General features: G+C 38.0%; 2 protein-coding genes across 11 annotated transcripts; both read left to right on the plus strand.

Annotated features, from left to right (window-relative positions):
- Window positions 1-260: 260 nt before the first annotated feature.
- Window positions 261-9043, plus strand: LOC18447127 (mitochondrial ATP-independent inner membrane protease subunit 2). 4 transcript variants are annotated; one of them, XM_088872241.1, is made up of 6 exons: window positions 769-947; window positions 1255-1279; window positions 5423-5598; window positions 6359-6554; window positions 6957-7063; window positions 8522-9043. In XM_088872241.1, the coding sequence occupies exons 3-6, from the start codon at window positions 5507-5509 to the stop codon at window positions 8601-8603; spliced, it is 477 nt and encodes a 158-aa protein (XP_088728367.1). In that variant the 5' UTR covers window positions 769-947; window positions 1255-1279; window positions 5423-5506; the 3' UTR covers window positions 8604-9043. The 4 variants fall into 4 exon arrangements, with proteins under 4 accessions (XP_011628092.2, XP_011628091.2, XP_088728367.1 ...); XM_088872242.1 differs by having other exon boundaries at window positions 846-947; window positions 5489-5598; XM_011629790.3 differs by lacking the exon at window positions 1255-1279 and having other exon boundaries at window positions 261-947; window positions 5489-5598.
- A 2360-nt stretch (window positions 9044-11403) lies between these two features.
- On the plus strand, window positions 11404-22845 carry LOC18447128 (mitochondrial ATP-independent inner membrane protease subunit 2). Of its 7 annotated transcripts, none has more exons than XM_020675322.2 (6): window positions 11404-11574; window positions 13093-13268; window positions 20836-21019; window positions 21876-21982; window positions 22072-22206; window positions 22548-22845. In XM_020675322.2, exons 1-5 carry the CDS (start codon window positions 11503-11505, stop codon window positions 22202-22204), a joined length of 672 nt encoding a protein of 223 aa, XP_020530981.1. In that variant the 5' UTR covers window positions 11404-11502; the 3' UTR covers window positions 22205-22206; window positions 22548-22845. The 7 variants fall into 7 exon arrangements, with proteins under 7 accessions (XP_020530981.1, XP_020530982.1, XP_088728364.1 ...); XM_020675323.2 differs by having other exon boundaries at window positions 22143-22206; XM_088872238.1 differs by having other exon boundaries at window positions 13159-13268.
- The last annotated feature ends 2852 nt before the right edge of the window (window positions 22846-25697 follow it).

Below are 25697 nucleotides of genomic sequence, written 5' to 3' on the forward strand. Positions count from 1 at the left end.
ATTTAAAGCTTCAAAAATTGTGTAGATCGAGCATATATATAAAAACATGAAAATTTTGAAAATTGATGGTAAAAAAATACATTACAAGATGCAAAATATATATATATATATGGCTTTAGTCCTAACGGAATTTACTAGAAATAAAGGCAACCTTATGTATTTTGGTTATATATGGCTTTAGTCCTAACGGAATTTACTAGAAATAAAGGCAACCTTATGTATTTTGGTTATATATGGCTTTAGTCCTAACGGAATTTACTAGAAATAAAGGCAACCTTATGTATTTTGGTGCGGTTTGTATGGAGGCGAAGCTGTAAACAATCAAATTACAGTCGACCTTCAAATAGAGTCAAGAAATATGGTTTTAATATTGAAGATCTTTGTGATAGCCTTAAAATATATTTACATCTTTAAATATAAAATTTAAAGTTTAAAAAACTGTGTATTCAAACGTATCTATAAAAACTTAAAATTTTTGAAAATTGACGGTCAAAAATTATATTACAAACTGCACTCTTTCCGAATCTTAAAACCTATTTTTTTTCCCTAATGTCCGCATTTTGATGCCTAGATGATCAATTTAAGGATATTTGGACAAAAAAAAAAAACCCTTCTAGCGAAATTTTGGAGGTTGGCTCGAATTTGATTGTTTAGAGCCTCCGCTCTGTACTTTCTCCTAAGTATTTTGGCCGATGGAGTAGATGTACAGCACGAAAAGCATTGCTGTTTTTGGGGGATTTTCATTCTAGATTCTTTCGGTCCTGGGCTTGGGCATTTGCTGGTTTTGTCTTGCTAAAGTTGCTTATTGGCATTTGAAGAAGGGAAAGCTTATAGGGCCAAAGTCCTGTGCATAGGATCGCAATTGCAGGCTTGCCATGGTTTCCTTTTCACATTTTTTTAGATATCTTGCTCACAGACTGGAGTACTCTGCTGCTATCAGCTGGAAGGTTAGTCCTCTCTCTCTCTCTCTCTCTCTCTCTCTCGCTCGCTCTCTAGTTTTTACCCCTCTATTCGGCCTCTTATTGAGTGATTTCAATTGGGGGATTTTGTTTTTGGGTTCATGTAGAATTTCCTCTGTCCTTTATATCTTTGATTCATGGGGTATTTTTTTTTAGAATTTTCGAAGTTCTGTTTTGTTTTTTTGGGTTTTGAGACGTACCCAGAAATTCATTTCCTTTTCTGGGATACAAAACGATGGTCCTGTGAATAATCTTATTTCTAACTTTTGGATTTGGACTCAAATATTATCTCCAGGACATCGGCTCCGGAGGCAGCTGCTGTAATATGTTGTACCATTTCTAACTTTGTATTGAAATTAGCTGTTGAATCTGAAACTGTAATGTGGTGTTTTATATATAGATGTTTTTGCCTTTTTGTATTACTGGTGTTCTTTTCCATTGCCTACGGGTGCGTTTGGACCTGCCTAGTTGGTCTCTTCTTGTTTACTGCAAATCAAGAATTAAGGCAATTTTTTTTTTTTTTTTAATATTTACTTTAGTGGCGTTGTGGAGCATTTTTCAAATTAATAGGGTCAAGAATGGAGCCAAGCAAGGTTTTTGCATAAGGGTTTTACGACTAGCATGCTAAAAATTTTAGTTTACTGATGATAAGTGGTCAAACTCTATCTGTATCGTTTTCTTTGTTCTTGAAATTAGAAATGTGTTGTATTTGCTTGTATTTTCTAAAGATTGAATTGCATTGTGGTGGTACACTTGCTTGTTATTGTATGACTCATTAATTTGAATCCAGATTCCATGCCAATATCTCAAACTTCTTTTTTTTCCCGGAATAAAGGAGTCAGAGGATTAAATCCACTTCAAGCACATCATGATGCCTTGAGAAGGCTTTGATTTTTAATGCCATTGTGATTACCTGGTTAGTGAGAATTAGAACGTGATTTCTAGCTACTTATGAAAACTGTAAGAAAAGGCTAAAAAATATAAGGTAAATCCATCAAAATACTCATTAGAGATGAACTATCCAACAGTTTATCCATTTGCAACCGTTTGAACTCATGAGCATGTGGCTTTTGATGGGTGGTTTGAAATTAAATCAAAAGATATGGGTAGAATGTTAAGTAGTTGATCTCACATGGAAATTTGGATAATTTCCCAAAAAAATAAAGAAGAGAGACTCTGATAAGTAATTAGGATTTAGGGCAAGTGAATTAATTCATGCATTTATCAACCACCTTGACCCACTACCCCTCTCCTTGTAGTTGTAGTACAACGGTCATACTTTTTCAGGTAGCAGAACGGTAAACGTATTTGTTTCATATGTATTTTTGGTGTACACATTATACAAGTAAACGTCTTCATATGCTCAAAGTTATGGTCTTGCATCATGAAGCCTTCTTTTCTATTTCGTATCTACTAACCACAATGTGTGAAATTAGTGTTTTTTATTTGATCATCGGTGATCTCACAAAAATGTAAGCATATAAATATGTGCATGTATTGCCATCTGATATTAATTTACTAGTATGTGCATTACTAGTCTCATACACATACAAATGCAAAATAGTGTCACTTAGTCAACTCATTTCCGTTCTATCTTTGTAAAATGCATATAGAGGAGACTTGCCTTCTATTTCTTAGATTTCCTCCGGCTTCAAGTTGGTGTTTCAATGGCTCGTTATTTATGTTCTATTTATCATATTACTGCTTTAGTTTAAGGCTTAAATCTTGTAAAAATGAATTTTATTGTAATTATCTTCATTTAACATGGTAAATCGATTATTTGTACTTGATATAGTGTCTACTAACGCTGAAGTTTGCCAATCCATAAGATTGTGGCTTATTTCTGATATGTTTCCATTCTTTCTGTTTATATTATTTCCTATTTTTTAGTTGGTAAATAATATGGATTCTGTGAGTTGTGTGGGTTATCTCTTTTAGCTGTGGTTAATTTTTTGTTGTTCATTATGGAAACTCATAGCTTTGTTTGTTGTGAGTCTTGGTATCTTCTCCTTTATAATGTCGCATGACTCTATTTAAGGCAAGAGAATGAATGATTTTGCTAGAGGCACGATTTCCCTTGAAGAAATCTGATCAAATCACTCGATACGTGTGGAAATATATGATTCGGTACCTGAGCAAGCAAAGATTGTTATTGGTTTTTGCTAGGGTCATCCTGAGCAGGAATGAAAGAGCCGAAGAAACTTAGTAGAATGAGTCGATCGTTATGATTAAACCTCGTTGCAATTAGTTCACCAACAGAAGGAGACATGTGAATCATTGAGAGCCTGAGATAAATAATAGCTGCTTTGAAACCAGGTTCCCAATTTCAGGGTGCGGTGCAAGAGAATATGAAACCAAAGGGAACAACCACAAAAGCACGGATTATTCAGGGTCAACCTTCCAATATTCGAAGGGAGGATCCTATGGGTTGGATGTTTAGGGATGAATAATTCAGAAGGATCGACCAAATCTCCTATGAACATATGGTTCCATTTGGCCTCTGTGCATCTCATGAGAGATGCAATTTCATCATTTCAATGGACGGAGAGGGTGGTTGGAGTGATGAGTTGGCCTAAATTTACACGTGCACTTTGTGCATGATTGCGATCGGTCAGACTTGGGAGGAGCTATTTCCTAGCTTCAGTAGTCCAGATCAGTACTGAGTATCATACTAGATTCAAATGATTGGCCAATCAAACCATAGGGTTGACTAGCCCTGCATGATTAGTTGTTGTTTGAAAGAAGAAGCATGGATGGGGGTCAAGTTCAACTACCGCGAGCCTTTAAAAACAGTATCAACGCTGCAGACCAAATTCTGTTCTGCAAATTCTAGGCAAATCAGCATACGCAGGAATGCTGCTTGGTTGGTGTTTGCTACCCATCAAGAGTTTCAGACTGGCTGAGATGGCGGAAAGGAGTAAAAGGGTGGGGTTATGCTTTAATTACGATGACAAATTAATTTACTCAAAAAAAAATTGTTATGACAAATTTGCTCCCTGGCACAATGCAAGGCACAACTAGCAATGATCATGGGATTTGAACGACGAATCCAAAACTGACGCAGCATAGGAGACAGACAAACCATAAGAGAAAGGAACTACCATTATCCAACCATGGTTTGACTGTTGCTTATATGTCCATGCGTTGTTTGGCCTAATTTCTCAGAGCATTTCCTGGTTTCGACACTTGAGGGCAAGGGTTTAATTGAAGGAAGGGAATGATATGCCCCTTTTTCATTCTTTCTATTTATTTTATTTTCTATTTTTAGTAGGTGAATAATATGGAGTTATGTGTGATATTTCTATTAGTTTGTGGGTTATCCATTATGGAAACTCTTGGCTGTGTGAATTATTAGTCACGGTTCTGAGAATTGGCCGAAGCAACTCAGACTCGGCCGAGTAACTCAGCCTCATTGTATGGGCGAGGCGAGTTTTGTTTGAGTAAAGTGTATGCCCAATTTCTAAAGTTTATATTAATTATTATGTCCATTTCTTCTCACAAGTTGCACGATGGCTTTCTGGATGGTGCTCACGCTTAGTGTTGCCGTCATAACAGGGGTTCAAATCCCCCTGATTTAGTGTTGCCGTCATTTTTTTTAAAGGGTTAACACACAAAGCACTGTCATATTTTTGAAGTGTCAAAATACAACGCCAAAAGAATTTGATTCCTGGGAATCGAACCCAGGATCCTTCATGCAGGAGCCGCCGACTAGAATAACCACCACGCCAGTCGATAAATAATGTAAAGGTGAGGCGGATTATATTTTATAACTATTCTATTGTTTTTTCTTTTTTTTTTTTAAGTAGGACTGAACTCAGGCGAGTAACTCGGACTCGCCCGAAAAAATGCCTCAGCCAAGGTCTGAGTACCTTGGCCCAGTTGTGTTTCAGAACATTGTTATTAGTCTTGGTCTCTTCTTTCATATGTATATGTCGCAGGACCCTTTGAAGGCAAGAGGACTTACAATTTTGTGAGTCATGATTCCCTCAAAGAAATTGAATCAAATCACTCGATGCGTGTGGGAATGTATCAAGTTGACTATTTCTTGTTCAAAATTATTATTTCTATGCTATTGTTGCAATTTTCTTTAAAGTTCGTGCTGTGAATCATTAGTAGCTTATTGATGGTATATGTGATTGATTGCATATTTGCATCAAATGCTAAGTTCATTGGTGTTTAACAAAATGAGTTCAACCTTTGTAGAGCACCCAGCATCATGTGGGCCGCCTGCTACCTCTTCACTAGCTTTGTATCTAGAGCACCCAACATGTGTGCTGCCTTTTGATCTATGATGTACCCTGGGCACCTGCTTTGTGGGCTTCTGTTAACCTCACACTTCATGAGATTCATGCACAGCTATAATTAACCTTATATTCATATTTTGTTGCCTTTCTTATTTTTATTTTTTAAAAAAGTTCCATATTCATTATAGATAGAGATGACAAGTTGTTTATTTCTTGCAGAAATATAAAGTAGGAGAAATAAGAGATGATCAAATAGGTGATAGTTTGATTAAAAATCTATTCCAGGACAAGTTGACAACCTACATGCATTGGAAACAAGGGGAAGAGATGGCATCAACCATAGCAGGGAAAGAAGGGACACTTCTTGTTCGAAAAATACCACTTCCAAGACCAACGTATGTTTGTCTGCTTTTCACAGGGAAGCAAATGGCTGATGTATTAGCATGGGGTAATTTATATGGGTCTGGTTTGTCTGGTTTGAGCATCTAGGCTCTCTTGTAAATTTTTCTTGATTACAGATGTTCGTAAGATACATCTCAGCATAAGAAGTTGACTAGCATATCAAAGGAGAAAAGATAACTAAGTTTTAGCTTGCTTCTTTTGATTTATGCACCCAAAAAAAAAAAAAAAAGCGAAAAGAAAAAGAATGCATGAATGATGTCTTTAAATTGTGTCTCACTGGTTTACTTGCCTCTAAACATGGAAATTTAATTTGTATTACCCAAATATTTCATCGTTTTAGTGCATTTCATATTGAGAAGGGATGTACATTTTTAGTTATTTGTGCATTTCATATTTAGTAGGGGTGTATATTTTAAGTTACTGCACAATATTAGGCTTCGAGGCCTCAGTCGTTTTCTGTTTCGGATTCTCCTTTTTATAGATATTGCACTAAAATAGACAACAGTTCTGTCTATTGAATATATGTCATTCCAGACCTTCATTGCCAAATATGAAAACTTATATTGATATGTTCAGAAGCAGCCTTGTGATTATTGAAATCCTTGCATAGATATAATCAAAGTTAACCTTCGTATTATCAAGTTAACCTTTGTATTATCAGAATATTTTTCCTAGTTTGTGTCGTGCTTTATAATATCAAACAGAATATATACCTGGGTTTCAATGAGAAATGTTATTATTCTGAATTCACAGGGAAGTTTTTGTTGGGGATGTTGTTATCTTGAAGGACCCGGAGCACGCAAATGATTATCTTGTTCGGAGGTTGGCGGCAGTTGAAGGGTATCAGATGGTTTCTAAGGATAAGAATGACAAACCTTTTGTATTGAAAAAGGATCAATGCTGGGTTTTAGCCGATAATAAATCTCTGAGTGCTCAAAGCTCACAAAGGGTGCGATTCACTACCTTGTCTATTGACCTACCACCTCTCATCTTTTATCTAATTGATCCCTTTTCTTCATCTTATTGAGTTCCTTTTTTGTGTGTGTGTGTGTGTGTGTGAGAGAGAGAGAGAGAGGGGGGGGGGGATATTTTTGACTGATAAACGTATGATGGTTTTTTTTTTTGTCTAATTTCTTTATTTCTGTTCTTTCAAAGAATTTATGATTGACAAGGACTGCATTGGGTTTCATGCACTAATCAACTTTCGCCAAGTTCCCTGTTCCTCGTATTTTGTAGCATAGTGTATAGCTACTAGCTACACTTCCTAAACAAAATTCCTTTGCTACTTATCAAGAAATAAAATCAAATTACATATTATTTGCACTTCTAATACATTTATTTATTTTTGAAGGAAGCACGTGATAGTCGAACATTCGGACCAGTTACCATGGCCAACATAATTGGCAGAGTCATATATTGCCTGTGCAGCTCTGCAGATCATGGTCCTGTACAAAATAGGCATGTATCTATTCTGTTTTTGTAGTCTCTTTTCCTTTCTCTTCATCTGAAAGTTCTCTATTCTTGTGGAGAAATCACCTTTCATTGAGAATGGGGTTGGGGTCATGGTGGTAGCACCACTTGTGTCCCAGCTAAGGTCTAGGCTTCCATTCTCATTTAACGCATTCAAAAACCTGATTTAAAAAAATGGGTAGGGGCTTTCATCCCCACTGATTTACCTAATAAAAAAAAAAAAATCACCTTTCACATATTCTATAGAGTATATATTCTATAGGGTATATGATACACCATGGGGGCGAATGTCCACCATCAGTTCCTGATGACGTATAATGGAGATTAAGTGTACTGAAAGGGGAACCACTTTATGTTTAATTTCTTGAAGAAAGGACAGTGGATGCCCTTGCGGTGCAACTCATACACTGTTGGTGTATGGGACATGTTCCCTTTGTAACTAGGGGAATCATATTGTGATCCAATGGACTGGACTTGACCATTACCAATCGGCCATCACCATCCAATTAAGTGGACGGTAATGGAGAGAAAGTAAGACCCACCATAGGGTTCATGCCCTATTCTGGTGAGTCGCACTGTCCATCAATGTCCACCATTTCATTGAATGGTGCGGATTATAATATTTCCATGGTCTAATAGATTATAATGTAGTTGTAGTTATTTTTGGGAAAAATGTAAAGTGATCCATGTGATCATATAAAATCTATTGTCACAAGTGGTTATCACCATCTAATCAATTTAGGGAAATGTTTCTATACTTATAGAAGTTAAATATTTCCCCATATCCAGCCGTCCAATCTAAATGGACGGTTGAAATGGACCCAATCACATGTCTCTAGACTGGTTTATTGTTTTTCTACAATACATTTTGAAAGAAAATTTTGGGCGTCTATTCCTCTCTTAAACTCGCACCTTAAAAACATATAAAAAAAATATCTTGATAAAATAAAATGATCAAAATATCTCTGAAACTTTTGGGGGTATGTTTGTCATTTTATTTTATCGGAATTACTTTTAAATTTTTTCTTTAGGTGCGCCCTATTGAGATGATGGCATGTACAAATTTCATATTCATATGATTTGTGGAAAAAAGTTAAAAATAAAATACTCCGAGGTGTCGGATCTAGATCAAACGGTCAATGGTTCACTTATCTAAATTGGATGGCTGGATAGGAGGAAAGCATATTATCTTGTAGGGGAAATATAGAAAGCTGTCCCATCAATTTATGGACGGTGAGTTAGAGAGAGTGGGACCGAGCATTTGGGTTATGTGTATCTCGTAGAGGTCCCGCACTCTCCATCACCACTCATGTATTATTGGACGGCGATAACCTCTTTGTGACCAGTGACATAGCTTCTCTATGATTATATGAACTTACCAATCATCATATGATTTCACTTATTTGAGATGACCAGTTTCTTATTCTCATGCTACGCGCACTGCAGCCGCTTTGGAATGCGAGACGACTCCCCTGTTTTGGCTGTTGAGTTGGATGTCGATGAAATGGCGAAGGTCACGAAAATATGAATAGGTTTTAGAGAAACATTTCAGTTCTTTGACGTGCTTTTCTGAGACCATGATCAAAGAGGACTCTTGAGTAAAATGGGTTTTGATGTGAGGCAGAAGTTATTCAGTCGGCTCTCCAGTGAACTGGGTCTTTGCAGTCAATGAACACTGGCCTGCTCGTGAATTTGTGAGAAATTTATTGCATTGAGCAATTGACCCTTCTTTCTCGTAGGGTTGCTTTTAACGTCAGTTGACTGACCTGGTCTGTGTTTGGGTCCCACGTCTAGAGCCTGCGTGTTGGACCCATGTCCAGGTCAAACTGATGATATATAATAAAATGGTATCGGGTTAGCTGGGATATTCCCAAACTGACTTGCCAATTATGAGTAAGATAGCCCTAAATTTTGAAAAAGAGAAATATAAAATATGAAAATAAGGGAAAAATGCCTGGTATTCCAAAATCACTCGACTCCCTGCTATGAATATGTTGCTTATTACAATGTTTGGTTCTGGACAACTAAGGGTGATTCCCCATTGAGGACCATGCAGAATCATTGAACTAATTTGGATGGTTCGAAGTCATTCATTTACTGAGAGCATGTATGGTAGGCTCTAGGAGGAGCATACTGTACATTAATTCCCTTAGGTAAAAGAAATATTTTGGAGTTTTTTTTTCTTTTGAATTTTTGGGATCCAACTAAGCATAACGTTTGCTGACTATTTAAAAAAAAAAAAAAAAAAGATTTTTTCTTCAACACCTAGATCTAGGCCTCCAAACATTGGAGGTTCCTTGTTCAACCTTGGAACTTAATCTTTTCAAGTAATAGAATTTTTTAGATTGATCGCTATGCTCAAGATGCTAAATCCCCAAAATTTGGAGTCCTACAATATTGTTAGCTTGAAATTCATCCGAGGCAATAAAGGGACCTAAACAGCATATCTTTGGCTTTACTAAATATAGGGCTACCGTGAGGTTAATAGTAGTCACCTTAGTGATCCTAAGATAAAATACAACTTAATAAAAGTTTTTGTTGGAAATATGGCCTATCAGGTTTTTTTTATCACGGGAATTTATTTTTCAATAATGATACAAAAGTCATATTGTATAGTATATGTGAAATTTCATGTGGTTGACATGAGACAATGTCATATATTAGGATCTATTTTGGAGTTTTTATAAGATGTTGTATTAGAAGGAAAACCAAGTGATGTGTTTGGATTCTTTGTAATAATTTTTTTTTTTTTTTATGTTACAGATGTACAAAGTTTTTTAGTTTTTAAATATCTTTTATCAAGTTGTATGAATTCTTTGATGACATCTCATGATAAGAGTCATTAGTGCACTAATGACAGGTTTAGCTTATTGTATAGGATTAACAGTTTGATGACAATTTGTTAATCCTAATTGGTTGCACTTAAAGAAATTAAAGCATGAGTTAGACTTGTATTTTAACTCCTATATACCATGAATGTGAGAGTTACAAAATATGGTTTTTTATAAAAAGAGGTTAACACCTCAAGCAGAAATAGATAGAACAATAGAAAAGAGGTGAATGAGATGCATCAAAGAAGACTCTCAAAGTTGTCCGTCACCGGATAGCTTAGTCTATAGGATTTGGTATAGAACTTTATGTCTCTCGTGTTATTTGAGGACAGATTCGAGTAAGTTGTTTGTCGATTTTATTTTTTACTTACTTATTTATTATTATTTTATGTTGGGATGAACAATTTTTGCATTTGGTATAAGAAGGTCACAATTATACTTGAGCATAAAATTTGAAATGGGGCTACTTACGGTATCATTGATCAAGCTCAAAGTTTTAAAAAATATATTTTGAACTTTGTGATACATTTCCAAATGTTAGATATTACATCATGAACTCAAAAAGCAAGTAGTTATGTAGTAAACACTACTTTGCTATTACATTCAAATTTGTGCCCTTTCCATCCAAACGCTCGACTAGAAATTCTAGTTACATGCCGCATTTTGGGTGTGCATAAAAAAATAATAACGCAAGTAGTAAATGGTACAAAAAATTTAGGGAAAAAGATGTATATCCCCTCCCCATAATTGTAATCCCAAATGAACCATTGGGTCTATGGGAAGTCTATAGACATTTAACCCTCCCTGTAGTTCTTTCATTGTCAAAATTTCGATATTTTATAAAGGTGATGAAAGATTTAAAAGTCATTTTCTTTTAAATTGTAGGGGCTTGGGATGGTTACTTGAGGGATTATTTGCTATTATAATTACAGGAACAATGTATGAGATATTTTACAAAAATTTAAATGTAATACTTGAGACTGGTAATTTAAAACCCCTATCAGTAAGGCATATCGCCTACCCTACATACCTGTGTTGGATTACTAGATCTATGATCCAAATTAGTTTGAATCAGTAATCCAAAAAAATAAATTTAAAAGTAAAAATAAAATAAAATAAGAATTTTATGGGATGGGGATCTAAAAAAACATTAAATGAGCTTAAAAAGTGGAAAAAAATGAAAAAGAAAAAGAACAAGGACTTTTATAGGAAAACTATGCCAATACCCATACCTTCCCAAAACCGTCACAAGCAATTCGTGATCTGAATCAGATTTCCGATCCGGATTGTCAGGCTTTAAAACGAATGCTCGGGACTCCATGTTGGCACTTTATCCGCGCGCAGGTGACATGTAAGAAAACGAATTTTACGAGTTGGGACATGGCGTGGTGAATAATCTGACGGGTTTTTCCATACACCCAAAAAGTTTAGTACTCCCGCGGGAGTAGATTTGGTGCTTTGGTATAAACATTGATTATTTTGGTCGGGACCTTGGGTGCTAAATAAGGGACTGGTTTTTGAGAGGTCTAATGGCATTCGAAAGACGGGAACCAGATACACAGTAATGCATAGGACCATCGTTGCAGGCTTGCGGCCATGGTTTCGATTTCCACCCTTTGCAGATATCTTGCTCACAGATTGGAGTACTCTGTTGCTCTCAGCTGGAAAGTTAGTCTCTCTATCTCTAGCTTTCTCTCTCTCCTCTTTCCCCCTCTTATTTGGCCTTTTCTTGGGTTTTAAGGAATGCCCAGAAATTCATTTCCTTTTCTGTGAACAAAAACATAGTTTAGTAAATAGGTGTGTTTCTTTTTTTTTTTTTTTCTATGATCATGATCAGAAATATCATTACTAGGCCATTGCCTACAAAGGTAATCACCATGATCTTTTTATGCTTTATATTGAAATAAGCTGTTGAATCAGAAACTGTATCAAATTTCTGTTCCCTATTTATGTGTGTATTTCTTTTTTTTTTGGCATTGTGTTGCTCACTTGCTCTTATTGGAATATTAATGTAAATCCCTAATGAGTGTACCATTTTTTTTTAAACTAGAAATACGTTTTGTTTTCTTGTATTTTCTTTAGATACAGTTGCCTTGCTGTGTGATGCTTGTTACTATGTGATGATTTGATTAAAATACAAATTCCATGCTAGTATCTCAAAGTCTCTTGTGGATTTTGTTTTTCGTCATAGAAATCAGAGGATTAAACTAACTCCAAAGGCTTCGATGTTTAATGGAGGAGTTGTGATTCTTGGGAATGAAGACTATGGCTAAGGCCACCTATCAACATCAAAACAGTGCTCTAGAGAAGGGCAAATAAGAGAGATAGATAAACTATGTTTTAGTCTAATTGAATTGATTCTGGCATTCATTAACCATCAATTAAAATGCTAAAACTCTGTTTTGTGTTAAGAAAAGTGGTCGAAATTTCTTGGGTTAGTATGCATTTGTTTGGATGTGTAAAAATTGTGGAAGTAAGGATTAAGGACATATAAACATGCTCAGAGTTATAGTATTACCATAACATTTTTATGTCTTATGTGCCAACTATGAGGCATAACATTAAACTTTAGCTTAGCCCCCATGATATAACATATTTGATTGCCTGAATCTATGGTCCTACACTTATGCACACACACACACACACACGTATATGTGTACTGCAGATTTGGTTTGTTACATACTAGGATGAGCATTGCTATTCTCTTACACTTCGTAATATAGAGTAATGCTTCTAAGTTAACTCATTTTCGTCTCTATTTTTATGAAATTCATATAGGGGAGACTTGTGTCCATCTTTGAGTCCCTGCAGTGTTTCTTTTCTCATTATTTCCCTTCTCTTCAATCTCACATTACTGCCATACTACTTGGATGATGTAATGAGCAATTTCGTGGTAATTTCTCCTACTAACATTATAAATTGATGATTTGTGCGCAATATAGCATCCGTTGAAATTCTTTGACATTCGATCAACAATGTGACCCATTTCTGGTGCTTCATTACCAGGCCACTTTTATTTTGTTTTTAACTGTTATGATTTAGTTCTATTATTTTTTTGTATATCATTGATTGCCTATTGGTTGTATTGTATGATTTATTGCATTACACAATGCTTTCAGTGGAGGTTAGTGAAATGATTTCCACATACCATGAAGGTATTTTGACAAATCATTTATTTTTGTGCAGAAATATAAAGTAGGACAAATAAGAAATGATCAAGTAAGTGACAGTATGATAAAAAATCTGCTCCAGGTCAAGTTGACAACCTACTTGCATTGGAAACATGGGGAGGAGATGGCTCCGACAATAACGGGGAAAGAAGGAACTCTTCTTGTACGAAAATTACCATATCCAGAACCAACGTATGTCTGTCTCCCTTTATAACATGATTACAGTTACATATGTGTTAGTTATATTTTCTTATTTCATTATGTTTGTCGTTCACCATTTCTAGTGGAGGTTAGAGGAGAAATTTTCGGAAATTTTTAGTTATTTCATCATCTATTAACAATTGATGCATCCATGAGACTCAAAATATGAAGTGTAAATGGTTGTTTTTTACCTTTGTTGGTCATCATCCATTAAGTATATTATCATAAATCAATGTCATATTTTGTCATAATTTCTACTAAACAATATCATTTGGGAGTATCTATTATAGTTTGGTTGGTTTTCATTAAGTATTTATCTCACCACAATTGTACTAAGTGAAGTAGTTGAGATGGTCTCTATTAAAAATGAGTTTGACTCGGACTTGCCTGAGGCGCTTGCAATGGATAACCCCAACTCGGGTAACCCAAAGTCTTGACTGAGTCTGTCTGGGTCTTTAAAAGAACCCCAATTATTATGGTACGATTCTTGATTGGTCAGGCTCAAGACTTGGCCAGCCAACTCAGAGCCTGCCCCTACCCCTGCCCCTGCTCAGTTCCAGCTCAGTTCCATGTTCTTAAGCACTAGATGTATTGTTGACCAATTGTTGGAAACTTTTCCTACGTCAAGAATTTCATTAGAAGATTGCTTAACAACCTCTTGATAATGTTGAACGGATTGCTTATATTTTGAGCTGCATTGTGTGTGTGTGTGTGAAGCCATGCTATGCTATAAAGACATGGATAACATGTGTCAACATCCTATGCGCCTACATGCATGAAAAAACACCCACCCCAAAATTGACCATTTAGTAACGTATATCATTTTGGGGCCCCAGGGGTTTGGGTGGGTGGGGGGAGGGGATGGTGGTGTGGAGTTTGGGAGTTGGCAGTTTACATGACATTTAAGTATTTTAATGGTGATATTTTCTTAATAAAAAGGTTAAAGAGGCTAAAATGTTGGATAAACATGTGGCTACTTATCATTTCGGCACCCTTCAAGAACGCGTGTTTGCGAGTTACACAGATTCGAGGCAAAGTATTCTCTCGAGCTTCTCCACCAATAGGACCTAGATGCCTTTGGGCTTACCCATGCATGAACGCAAACCAAGATATCAATGGGGAAGAGCCACTCTCTACCTTACTACCCTACTCCATTGGAAAAGTATCTATTAATGAAGTTCCCATTCAATACTCATGTTTCGAGGATCTAGATATTGGTCCTAGTATCCAACACGCTACTGTATTGTCTGTCACAGCTCCAGAAAAGAATGTAGAGTTATTGATGTATTCGATGCTTTTTTTTTTGAGCCAACAATGTGTTCGATGCTTATTTCCATAATAAGAAGGAATAGTATAAAGGAAAAGATGCATATGTGAATCCTTGGATGAGCAATAACTATTTCTCTACCAAACCTCATGCACTTTATCAGTACCTTTACATTCAATGTGATCAATGCTTTAATTCTAATGTTTAGACCACAGGTTTTCCTCCACCATCTTGCTCTATAGCCTAGATCCAAGTTTCCCAATTGCTTGGCCTTTTAGCAAGGGCATTGAAGATAAAACTTTTTTGATGAATTACATCGACTACATAAAGTAAGAAGTTTAAACTGTGAAGAAGCTCCAACAAGGGAGAAGACTAATGGGCAGTTTAAGCACCCCTTCCGCAGCGCCTCCCCGTCCCATCTCTATCCCAACCTCCTCTGCCACAAATCTTGCTAACCTCTACAAATCATCGCTGGTAAGGAGTCTTCAATCCTCAGCGCAACAATTGCAAAGGAATTGAAAGATGGGCCAAAGAAATCTTGAAGGAACCAGCCCTCTCCTGCTGCCTTCTCTCCAACGGGTCTTTCATTTTCTCTTTCCCCACCTTTGACAAAGCTCTGTCCTCCCTAAAGAACTGCCCCTCGACCTCTTTCAAGAGAGCTTTCCTCCACCTATCTTTATGGTCTGCAGACCTGGGAGCTTTCTGTCGTCAAAAGATTTGGATTAGGGCTTCCGACATTCCTCTCCATTCTTGGTGTCTCGACACCTTCACTTCCATTGGCAATGCCTGCGGCTCTTTTGTGGCCGTTCACTGGCAGTCTTTGGAGAGCCTGCGCTTGAGACGCTACTGTTGATTGTAGATGTCCTCGATCCGCATTCTATACCGCCCTTTCTCTGACTCGAGGTGGCCGGAAATTATTTTCCGGTGTTTATCTCTTGGTCGACGGCTTCTCCCCCCTCGCCCCGTTTTGTGTCCTCGACCGACCCCTGCCAGTTGATCCTCTTCACAATCACCACTCTACTACGCCTGTAGAGAAGCAGAACAGTTGGGCGAGAGTCTCTTGAAAACAACCGCCTCGTAGGACTCCCCCACACCAGTTCCCCCGTCATACTCACTGTTACCACCACCTGCCACCTGGTAGAACGACTCGCCCACCGCCTCAAACTTCTCCACCACCACCGTCTACCTCCTATCATCCGCCACCTGAGAGACTAGTGGTCGTGCCCCCTCTCCCCCCACCTCAAATTTCATGACCTCCACTGCATCCCTTCCCCCTATGCCACCACCTCCACCACCACCACCACCACCACCACCACCACCACCACATCCTCCGCCCCTGCCAACCCCCCCCCCCCCCCCACTCTCTGCATCTTTCCACCTCGGAATTGACCACCCCTACGTTTTTTTCCCGGTGCGCTAGCTGAGGAGCCGCCTACAGTTGACCAACCGACCACAAGGCACTCTGTAGTCTCTTCAGCCTCGTATCCTGGCACATCGGGCAAGGAGCCTGCAACTTCCAACCACCATGCCACATGGCATCATCTGCAATTTTCGGGTCGGGCTGAACCATCTTTGACCCCACCTCATCAGGACTTTTCACCTGCAACCGTACTGATGCCGACGCCTTTACCCGTTGCTTCACCTTCTTTCGTACATTCTAGGGTACGTTTGGATGAGTCCACGCATGCCCTTGCATGCCCATCGCTGCCGCCCTTGATGCAAGACACCTGTCCACTGCTACCATCCCCGCCTTCCACCTACCACCCCCCCGTTGTCCCTTCCCGAGTTCGCTGGCTCCCTAGGAACCGTGCACCCTTACTCACCCTCTCCTGCCAAAATTTTATTCGGCAGCTTGCCGGAATCACTCCATCTGCCTCTCCTCAGGATGACCGCCTAGCGATTCACCCACTCCACTGTCACTTCCGTCGCTGCTACACACTGCCCCCTGGCCCAAACACCATCATCACCCTCGGATGTCCCATCGCCCGGTACATTTTAGACCCACCAGCTTACCTCGCTTGACCATTCACCTATGGCCCTTTCTTCACAACCTATTCACTATGTTTCAATCACCACCTGCTCTACTGCTCTCATCAACCTCCTTTCAGACTGGTGAGATGACCCGTCCTTTCAGACTGGGGAGATGACCCGAACCTTCAAGGCCTCTCTTCTCCTCCTGATCCAGAGAAGAACCTAGTAGGCATGGACCCTCGAACCCTGGTGATCTCTCTCGTTCTCGTGGGTGTTCTGGCTGACCCACCAGTGGTGATCATCTCGGTCTCGGTGGTCACATTGTCCTCTCTGCCCCCTTTCATCCCCAACCTTGCACCCTCCCCTCTTCTACACCCAACCCTTCCACAACCTGACCCCTTTGCCGCCCTCCTCCCACCAGAGAGAATCTACCTTTTTACCTTACTTTCCCTCTCTCCCCCTTCCCCCTGATCTGTCTCCTTGCTCCCAAACCACCTCCTTGACTTTGCCACCCTCACCTACCCTTACCTACCCCTTTAATGCTAGCCCCACCACACCAGGTTTGGCCCCCCTCCCGTGACTACTTCTCCTACTTCCTCTTCTCCTGAACCTGCTACGCCTTTTGATTCATGTTCCTCTCCTCTTACCTCTCAAGCAGGTCCTTTATCTCCTTCCACTTCTTTGACTGATTTGGTCACCCACTCTCAAGGGGATCCTTTCAGGCTCTTCTCGGGTATCTTCCGACCCACAGGGGCAGACGGCCTACAGTTCCTTGTGTTGTCGGCATTACGATCGCCTTTGGCTTCTTCCCCTGATTCCTCTCCAGGAGCTTCTACCTCAGTTGATACTATGGGGGACCCTCTTTCCCCTCCTTCAATGGACTCCGATTATGTCGACGGCATTGACAAAGGACAGGGCCAGATTCTGGAGGTCATGAAAGTGATGGGCTTCCCACAAACTGAACTGGATCTCAAAACCGAAGCTTCGCCACTCTAGCGGCAGAACTCCCGGCCTTTTTCATAGCACCATCGGGCCTGATTGCATCATTTGGTGTCCTTCACCATCAGGGGACTTCTCGGTTTCCTCTTTCTTTTGAAGCCTTTCTCTTCCACCAGCCTTCCCTCTCGCCTCTACGGCTACAGCTGCCCAGGCTTGGAAATCTTTCACACCACCAAAAATCAAGATTGTCATGTGGCTGGCTCTTTCACAGAGAGTTCTAACAGTGGATCAGCTACATAGACGAGGGATCCCGATTCCAAATATGTGTGTCATGTGCCTCTCAGAAGAAGAGACAAACAACCTCCTACTACTGCACTGCCCCTACACCTTCAATCTCTGGGGAGCTATCCTCAGATTGTTCAATGTAATGGGTGCTACCGGCAGAGGTGACCTCCATCATATCTTCCGTCCAACCTTTCCTTTGGCATAAAGAAGGGGTCCTTCGTTGGAAAATGACGGTGGCTGCTGCTTTGTGGGCACTTTGGATCGAGAGGAACAACATAATTTTCCGAGGGGAATTCTCAAATTGGCCCAAAGTCTTCAACAAACAGTCTTCAACAAACTTAAGTCCACAATCATATTTTGGGCAGCCAACCGCCAATTCTTCTAAGGTGTTCCCTCCTCAGCCTCTAACTAAGATTGGAGCAGTGTTCTTCAATTCCATCACTTGCGATTGCCGCGAGCATCAAGATGGAAACCTCCACCTGTGGGGAAGCTTAAGCTCAACTTTGACGGCTGTTCTCTTGGTAATCCTGGTCCCTCGGGCATCCGAGCCATCGTTAGAGGCCACCTTGGTGCTACTGTGGCAACAGGCTCCAAACACATTGGCCACGCTAATTCTATGGAGGCCGAAGTGATGGCACTCTTGGAAGGCTTCAAACTCATGCAACCCTTCCACTACATTCCCTCCTCGTCGAGGGAGATTCCAAGAACACAATCTCTTGGGCGCAGTCTTCCTTCCTCCCACTCCCCATGGCATCTGAACCACTTGTTTGACGAAATCGAATACCTTTGCAGGAGTGTGTCCGTCTTGTGGATGCATACATGGAGGGAAGGAAACCAAGCAGCTGACTCCCTTGCCAAAGAAGCAGCAGCAATGGCAGATGACTAGAAGTTTTTTGGGCTTCTTAGTTTCTGCTCTCTATTTTTTGGACTGAATTTGGTGGATAGACCTGTTTTTCTAGTTTGCTGTGTCTCACTGTAACCTCTTAAAAGAGGATTTTGATTCCACTTTTGGCCCTCTCATCCCGTGAGCATCCAACCTTTACTGTGGATTGCCAAGGTCTCTTGTACTTATTCACTCTTTTATTAAAGGTTAACACGTTCAAAAAAAAGAAAAAGATGCGTATGTGAAAGTTATGGCTTCAGATTTGAAATTAATATTTAGTTTTAAGCCGAGTTCCTTCTTAGACAAATAATAGGGCCTTTATTTATCATGGACTGGTTTTAGACTCGACTGAGCTTTTTATGGGTTTCGGGGTGTCTTTGTTCATGCCCATGTGCTACATGAAAAGAAAAAATTTTGGTCTCTGGCTATTCATTGATTTGTCATTTGACATCCTAAAAAGAGTTTGGCGAAATTTTGTTGGCTTGATCCTTAGAACATCGACCTCGGTGGGCTGGATTGAAGGATTCTCCATGGGTTACTGTAGGATTTGCATACTCAATTCTTTGATAATAGTCTTATTTTTGGGGTTTTTTTCATTATTTAAGTCTTAGGATTTGATTATGTTGATGCTTTATAAAGGTTATATAAGTGAACCAACCAAGGTTACTGTAGGATATTTTGTGATATTTTCTGCAAGAAAGTGGGTTGAATTGGTCAAGAACAATACCATGAATTTATATTTTTATGGAAGCTAAATGTTTAGCAGTTTGTCAAACTGTCAAGAAATGTATAATATTGGGAAGACTTTCAAGAAGTTGATATGGTTAACATTACTTCAGTCATTGTTTAATGTAATAAACCTATTGCAACTGAACATCCAAATCTTCAAAAAACAAGGGTCAAAAGAAGGTATAAATGGCCCTCAACTGTAAAGGGGAAAGATCCTTGTAATCTACAAGGACATCTGCCAATAAAATACTGGACAGACAATTTACTCAAAAAAGGATCGAAAGAACTGAGTTAATTTTGTATTTCTCAAGTACATGGATTATGATTGTTGATGCTCTTACAGGAGGGCTAACTATTGAACAGTTCATTGAAAGGCAAGATGTCATGCGATTCAATCAAATTATTTAAATATCTAGTCAATTAAAAATTACTCACGCGCTTGATTAACCCCAGCTGTGTATAGAAAATCTTCAAGTGATGGAAGGTATTCTTGATGACTGTTGATTTGTGCACATATACTATTTCTCTTATGATGAGAAGATTATTTAATGAACATGTATTATCACTTAATTATTCTATATGTGATGTTTGACAGATGGTCTCAAGGGAGAAGGAAATCAATCCCAGGGGTATTTAAATGTTGTTAAGTTGTTCTTTGTTTGTTTCCTGAAAATACTTAAAAAACCAAAAGAAGTTATTCCTATTTAATCCTTTGGCGTATTAAGAATTGAAAGGAAATTGCTTCTGAAAACGGCAATAACAGAGGAGATATTTTTATTACTGGATATTTGTTGATATCCTTTCTGTGGGTATGGAAATACTTGGCAGTTGCCCTAGCTGGGGATAATTTATCTGAGTTTAGTTTGAGATTCCAGGTGTTTTGTAACTTTATTTTCAATGTGGAGTCTTTTTAAACACTTCCTAATTATATAAGTCTATTAAAATTGCAATAGACAAAAAGATAAAAGTTTTGGTTTTATTTTTTATTTATCTAAAATTAAAAAAAAAAGAAAAAAGAATGCATTGAATATGTACATACAGTCTGTGTCACTGAATTGTTTGCCTCTTGGCCTGGAATGTTCACATTGTATTGCACCACCATTTCATCCATTTGTGATTCTTGTATTGTTGAAGAAAGGTCTGTATTTCTTCTTGGTTTACTTTTTAAGGTTTTGAAACCTCAGTGCTTCTCTGATATATGTTGCTCACTTATAAATTATGTTTTATAACATGATAGATTTCTCTGTTTTTTAAATTTATGTTACTAATGATTCTACGTTGTCAAGTATGGATATTTTAGCCTTGCCATTTAACCTACATAACCTATATAGAGATAATCATATTTATTCCTTGCCATTATCAAAATACTTTGATTGATCAAAATCAGCATTATATTGTGCACATCTTTCCAAGTTTGTTAGTTTATATCATCTCAACAAAATTTGTAGTTTGTACTTGATTTTCAATGATTAATCTATGCACAGGCGAGTTTTTGTTGGAGATGTTGTTATCTTGAAGGACCCAGAGAAGCCAGATGATTATATTGTTCGGAGACTCGCTGCAGTTGAAGGTTATGAGATGGTCTCTAAGGATGATAAAGACACGCCTTTTGTTTTAGAAAAGGATCAATGCTGGGTTTTAGCAGATAATGAATCTCTCAGTGCTAAGGTAGTGAATTCCAAATAAAAGGATTCCTTTTCTATGAGATTCAAGTCAAAAAGGATTTTGCGCCGGTGTCTTCTGTGTTCTGAGCATTCTGGATTACTTATTTATGTCCTCTTCTTGATTGGGACTCATTTCTAGCAATTTCCATGTTCGATAAGATGTAGAATTGTAGCCAAAAACTGTGCTAAGTGATCAATATTCTCAAAAAAAAAAAAAAGGTGAGAGAGTTTCAAATGTTAAATGCTCTCTGGTATGAGTAGAGTTTAGGATAGAGTCTCAGGCCAAAATACGGTTATATGAACACACTAAATGCATTTTAATATGCTTTTATTTCCATGATTTTTCATTTTTGGTAGCATTCCATTGTGCATTCTGATTCTGAATATGCCCATCTTTATGATACGTGCTGTTTCCTTTATCCTCGTGTCATTCAAATACTGATGATAACAACTTCTGGGATACACTCAACTTAAAACCATCTGATCATGATTATGTCACTTGCTTTAACTTGATTCTTTGATTATGTTATGATATTTGCCCAAGCTCACTTAAGTAGGCATGTAATGAGAACTCAAGAGTGCCATGCCATCCACAGTGAAAACATTAAATGAGAGAGACAGGGATCTGTCTTTGCATCTTCTCTGTTGATCTAGCACCTCTTGTTTCTTTCTTTCTTTCTTTGTACTATACAATATCTCTTATGTTCTTTTCCATTAGCTCTCTTTTGATTAAACCTTTTTTTTCATCTTAAAGTTTTTTCCATATGGTATAAACACAAAATTTTCCTCCCTAGTTATCAGAAAAGCTAAAACTAGAAACTCTTTGTGCTGTTAATTTGTTTATATGTTTATCTTTGAAGGAGGCACATGATAGCAGGATATTTGGACCGGTACCAATGACAGATATCATTGGCAGAGTCATCTATTGTTTGCGCAACTCTATAGACCATGGGCCTGTACAAAATAGGCAAGTGTTTTACCTCTCTTTTTTTCATTTTTCATTTCCTATTCCTGTTCTTGTTCCGGGGAAGTGTATACTGTGCATGAACCCTGTAGGGCATATGGTACACCGCTGGTGCATCCACCATCAATTCCTGATGACAGCTGTTGGACATTAATGGTACTAGGAGTGGGCCCCTCTATGGTAAATCCACCTGCATACCTCAGAACCGGACTGCAGATGCTCTAATGGTGTGCCATGTACCATACTCCCATTGTATGCTATACTTTCCCTATTTACTGTGGCAAAACAATGTCTGCTGGTTATCCCTGTCTAATGAAATGGATGGTGATGGGAAGGACCAACAACTGGAGTCATGACTTGTTCTGGTGGGTCCTCACTCTGTAACATCTGCTGTTTCATTGTACAGTGATGACCATTTGGACTGCCGTTTTCAATAGTCCGTTGGATGTGCTCATGGGTCCAAGTCATGATGACCTTCATGAATTGATTGGATGTTGATAACAACTTCTGAATATGAATGTTCTATGATTATTTGGGCGAAAAAATTTGTTTCTTATTCTTATGCCAGCCGCTTTGGGATGCAAAAGGATTCACCTGTTTTGGCAGTCGAGTTGGATGTGGATGAAATGGCAAAGAGCACAAAAACATGAAGATCCCCTGCCAATATTCTGTCTCAAAACTATAGTTTATACTTGGATGAGAGGCATTTTCATGTATCCACAATAATAAACGACTAAATTGGGTGGTTGTATTAGGGTAGGAGAGATTATTGAGCAAGTTCAAGCATGGAAAACCGGGTTTTTATAGCTGATGAACATTGAATCACTGACCACGAATTTTGTGCAATATTTCTTGCGTTGAGGACCTCTCTCTCTCTCTCTCTCTCTCTCTCTCTCTCTCTCTCTCTCTCTTTGTGTGCGCGCTCATATGCATGCTGTGAACATGTGATGCACATTGGAATGCTGTTCATGAGTGAGGATGATATTTATATTCATATGGTATTAAAGTCATATCTCTCTCTCTTATCTCTCTCTAATGGACTTCTCTTTTGATATCTATCAGTTTAGTGTACTATGGAGCCAGTCCCTCTCTCTCTCTCTCTCCATGTGCATGCAAGTGTGCTTTACCCGGTCTTTTTATGCATCGGTGGGATTGAGAAATAAAATTAGTGGTTGTGGTTTGAAAATTGAAACCCTGTTGGAAAATGCTTTGGGCCTATCAAACATCATGTTTGATCTATTTCACATCTCAATTGAACTTTTGAAGTGCTGTATTCAGCAAATCAAACGGAGCACAAAAGGCAGTGAATCAAGTCTGTGCTTTTTCTTTCTTTTCTTTTTTTTCCCCCTCTTGGTAAATAACAATTTAGTGCTCATGAATCAAATGGATATGAGGACTCTTTGTGCGGATTAAATCAAACGGATATCATGAGGATTTCGAGTTTGGTATCCAGCATTATGATTTGCCAAGGGTGATACGTTGCTATGCTTCTTCAGGTAAAATTTGACTCACAAGTATGTTTAGGACACTTCAAATTCTGGGATGTAACCTAGTGTGAATCTCAAAAACATAAAATTCATACAAAATTGATTAAAAACAAAATATCGTCCCTGGATTGACTAGAGAGCTAATTTTTGGCTGGTTAGATTTAAATGTTTGGAACTCAAATCCAATTTTTGTTTTTGTTTTTTTTGTTTTTGTTTTTTTTTTGTTTTTAGTAATTCATTTTGTGAAGGTAAAGTGAATTTTGACGTCCTCCTACCTAAGTAGGTATACACATGAGGGAGTACATATAATAATGTGCTCCCAAAAAGGTACACTGTTTGGGCTCCAGCCATATGTCTATATTTTTCTTGATGAAAATGGATTAGGCTGAGAGGGAGGTGAGGGTAGAGAGGGAGTGAACAATGTTATATTTCTGTTAAGAAAAAAATTTCAAAATAATATCTTTTTAAGTAGAATTTTACGGAAAGTTCTTTTCAAAATAGGGGGTGAACCTTTGTCCTCCACTGAAGACATGGACGACAGTATACGCATTGAAACATCTTCTGCACTCGGGTTGAGAATAGCTTGGATATACCTGGACCCAGATTCAGATCCGAAAAGTATATATGGGATCCAGATTCCGATTCGAACGGTTTACATGGGATCTGGATTTGGATCCAGACCAGATTGAATCCAAAAACTTATTTATGTATAATTTCATACCTAAAAAATGTTATATATATATATATATATATATATATATATATATATATATATATATATATATATATATATATATATATATTAATAACTGGGTTGGATCTAGATTGGATCTACTTGCACACAAATCCAAATTATTATTTGGAACCGAATCCAAACCATGGGAATCAAATCTTAGATCCATACCGAATCCAAATAGAGTCCGAAATTTGAATTTCGGATCCAAACCAAGTAAATTTTCAACCCTAATCTATACTTGTATTCATGTTGTTTGTATTTGGCGTGCTTGTAGAGGTGATCTTAGACCGCGCAGAAATGCAGTTCGCTGTGCAGAGTTAATAAAGTGCTATTTATTACCGTGCTTAGCACAACAGTGAATTGTAAAAGAAAAACCTTGCAGTAGGCTGTTCACTGCCCTCTCACTCAATCGAAGCATCCTTTTTCACGCCCTCAAATTTCCTGGACACGTATACAGAGAGATGGATTTGGTACAAAACAAATAACGCCGGTTGTTTTTGTTACGTCGTAATTAATTTATAGGATTGTTTTTGACTCGGTGACAAACATTCGAACATAATTAGATTGTTGCCAATCGGCTTACTGATATAAATCATATGGAGCAGTGTTATCCCGACACTTGATTCTTCTATGGTGCCGGCACTTGGCTACATTCCTACATGACTTGGGTGTCGTATCGAGTATCGCCATTGTGTTTTAGTATAGTTCCTACACTTCATTTATATAGTAATTTACATTTTTATATCATAAAGTTTTAGAAAGGGTTGTATATCATGGGATCATTTACTTTTAATATAAGAGTTCACAATTGTTTTTAGCCATTAGATGTGAAATCCAATAGATTCAACTGTGTCACAATATTTGAGAAATTTTATTTCGAACTTTGTGTCCAATTAATGACACATCCTCAACCACCCGATTTTACATCCAGCAGTTAATAATAATTGTAACTTCCTTGTATAAAAAATAAACAGTCTCATTGTATATATTTTTAAAATCATAAATATTCATGGTGTATATGAATTAAAATACAAAATTATAGCGTATTATCTTACTCAATCAATGGTACTTGTAAAAGCATTGAGTTTTAGGAACAATTTATCAGGGAAAATTGTTTCATGCTCATCTATCTTAAAGATGTATGCAACTTGGTGTTTCATCTAAAAACAATAAAAACTAACTGTCAAAATATTTTTTTATTAGAATTATTATTTTTAATTTTTAAAATTTATTTATTTTGCATGATCTCGATGTTAGAGATTATATGTCCTTAAAAATTATGTCTTAAAATCCATCTAAAAAATATATTGATTAAGAGGTCCGCATTTGTATATATGCGGGCTTGGCCGCATAGAAACCGGGTCCCACAAAAGGCCAAAAAGAAAGGGCGAAAAAACGGCACAAAAACTTTGACAAAATTACCCTCATCAACTGCCTAAATATCAGATTCGTGTGTCATGTTTCCCTCTATGCCATCGGTTTTTCGAATGAGATT

This window comes from Amborella trichopoda, chromosome 7 (assembly GCF_054954075.1).
Source record: "Amborella trichopoda isolate Santa Cruz 75 chromosome 7, AtrichopodaSantaCruz75HAP2 v2.0, whole genome shotgun sequence".
Lineage (NCBI taxonomy): Eukaryota > Viridiplantae > Streptophyta > Magnoliopsida > Amborellales > Amborellaceae > Amborella > Amborella trichopoda.

Bases quoted from the DNA above. Each gene is read 5' to 3' on its own strand.
- LOC18447128 (XM_020675322.2), top strand. From the start codon at position 11,503: ATGGTTTCGATTTCCACCCTTTGCAGATATCTTGCTCACAGATTGGAG. The intron at 13,269-20,835 runs GTATGTCTGTCT...ATCTATGCACAG, and splicing joins TTACCATATCCAGAACCAAC to GCGAGTTTTTGTTGGAGATG. The intron at 21,020-21,875 runs GTAGTGAATTCC...TTATCTTTGAAG, and splicing joins ATGAATCTCTCAGTGCTAAG to GAGGCACATGATAGCAGGAT.
- LOC18447127 (XM_011629789.3), top strand. From the start codon at position 876: ATGGTTTCCTTTTCACATTTTTTTAGATATCTTGCTCACAGACTGGAG. The intron at 948-5,422 runs GTTAGTCCTCTC...TATTTCTTGCAG, and splicing joins CTGCTGCTATCAGCTGGAAG to AAATATAAAGTAGGAGAAAT. The intron at 7,064-8,521 runs GCATGTATCTAT...CGCGCACTGCAG, and splicing joins CATGGTCCTGTACAAAATAG to CCGCTTTGGAATGCGAGACG.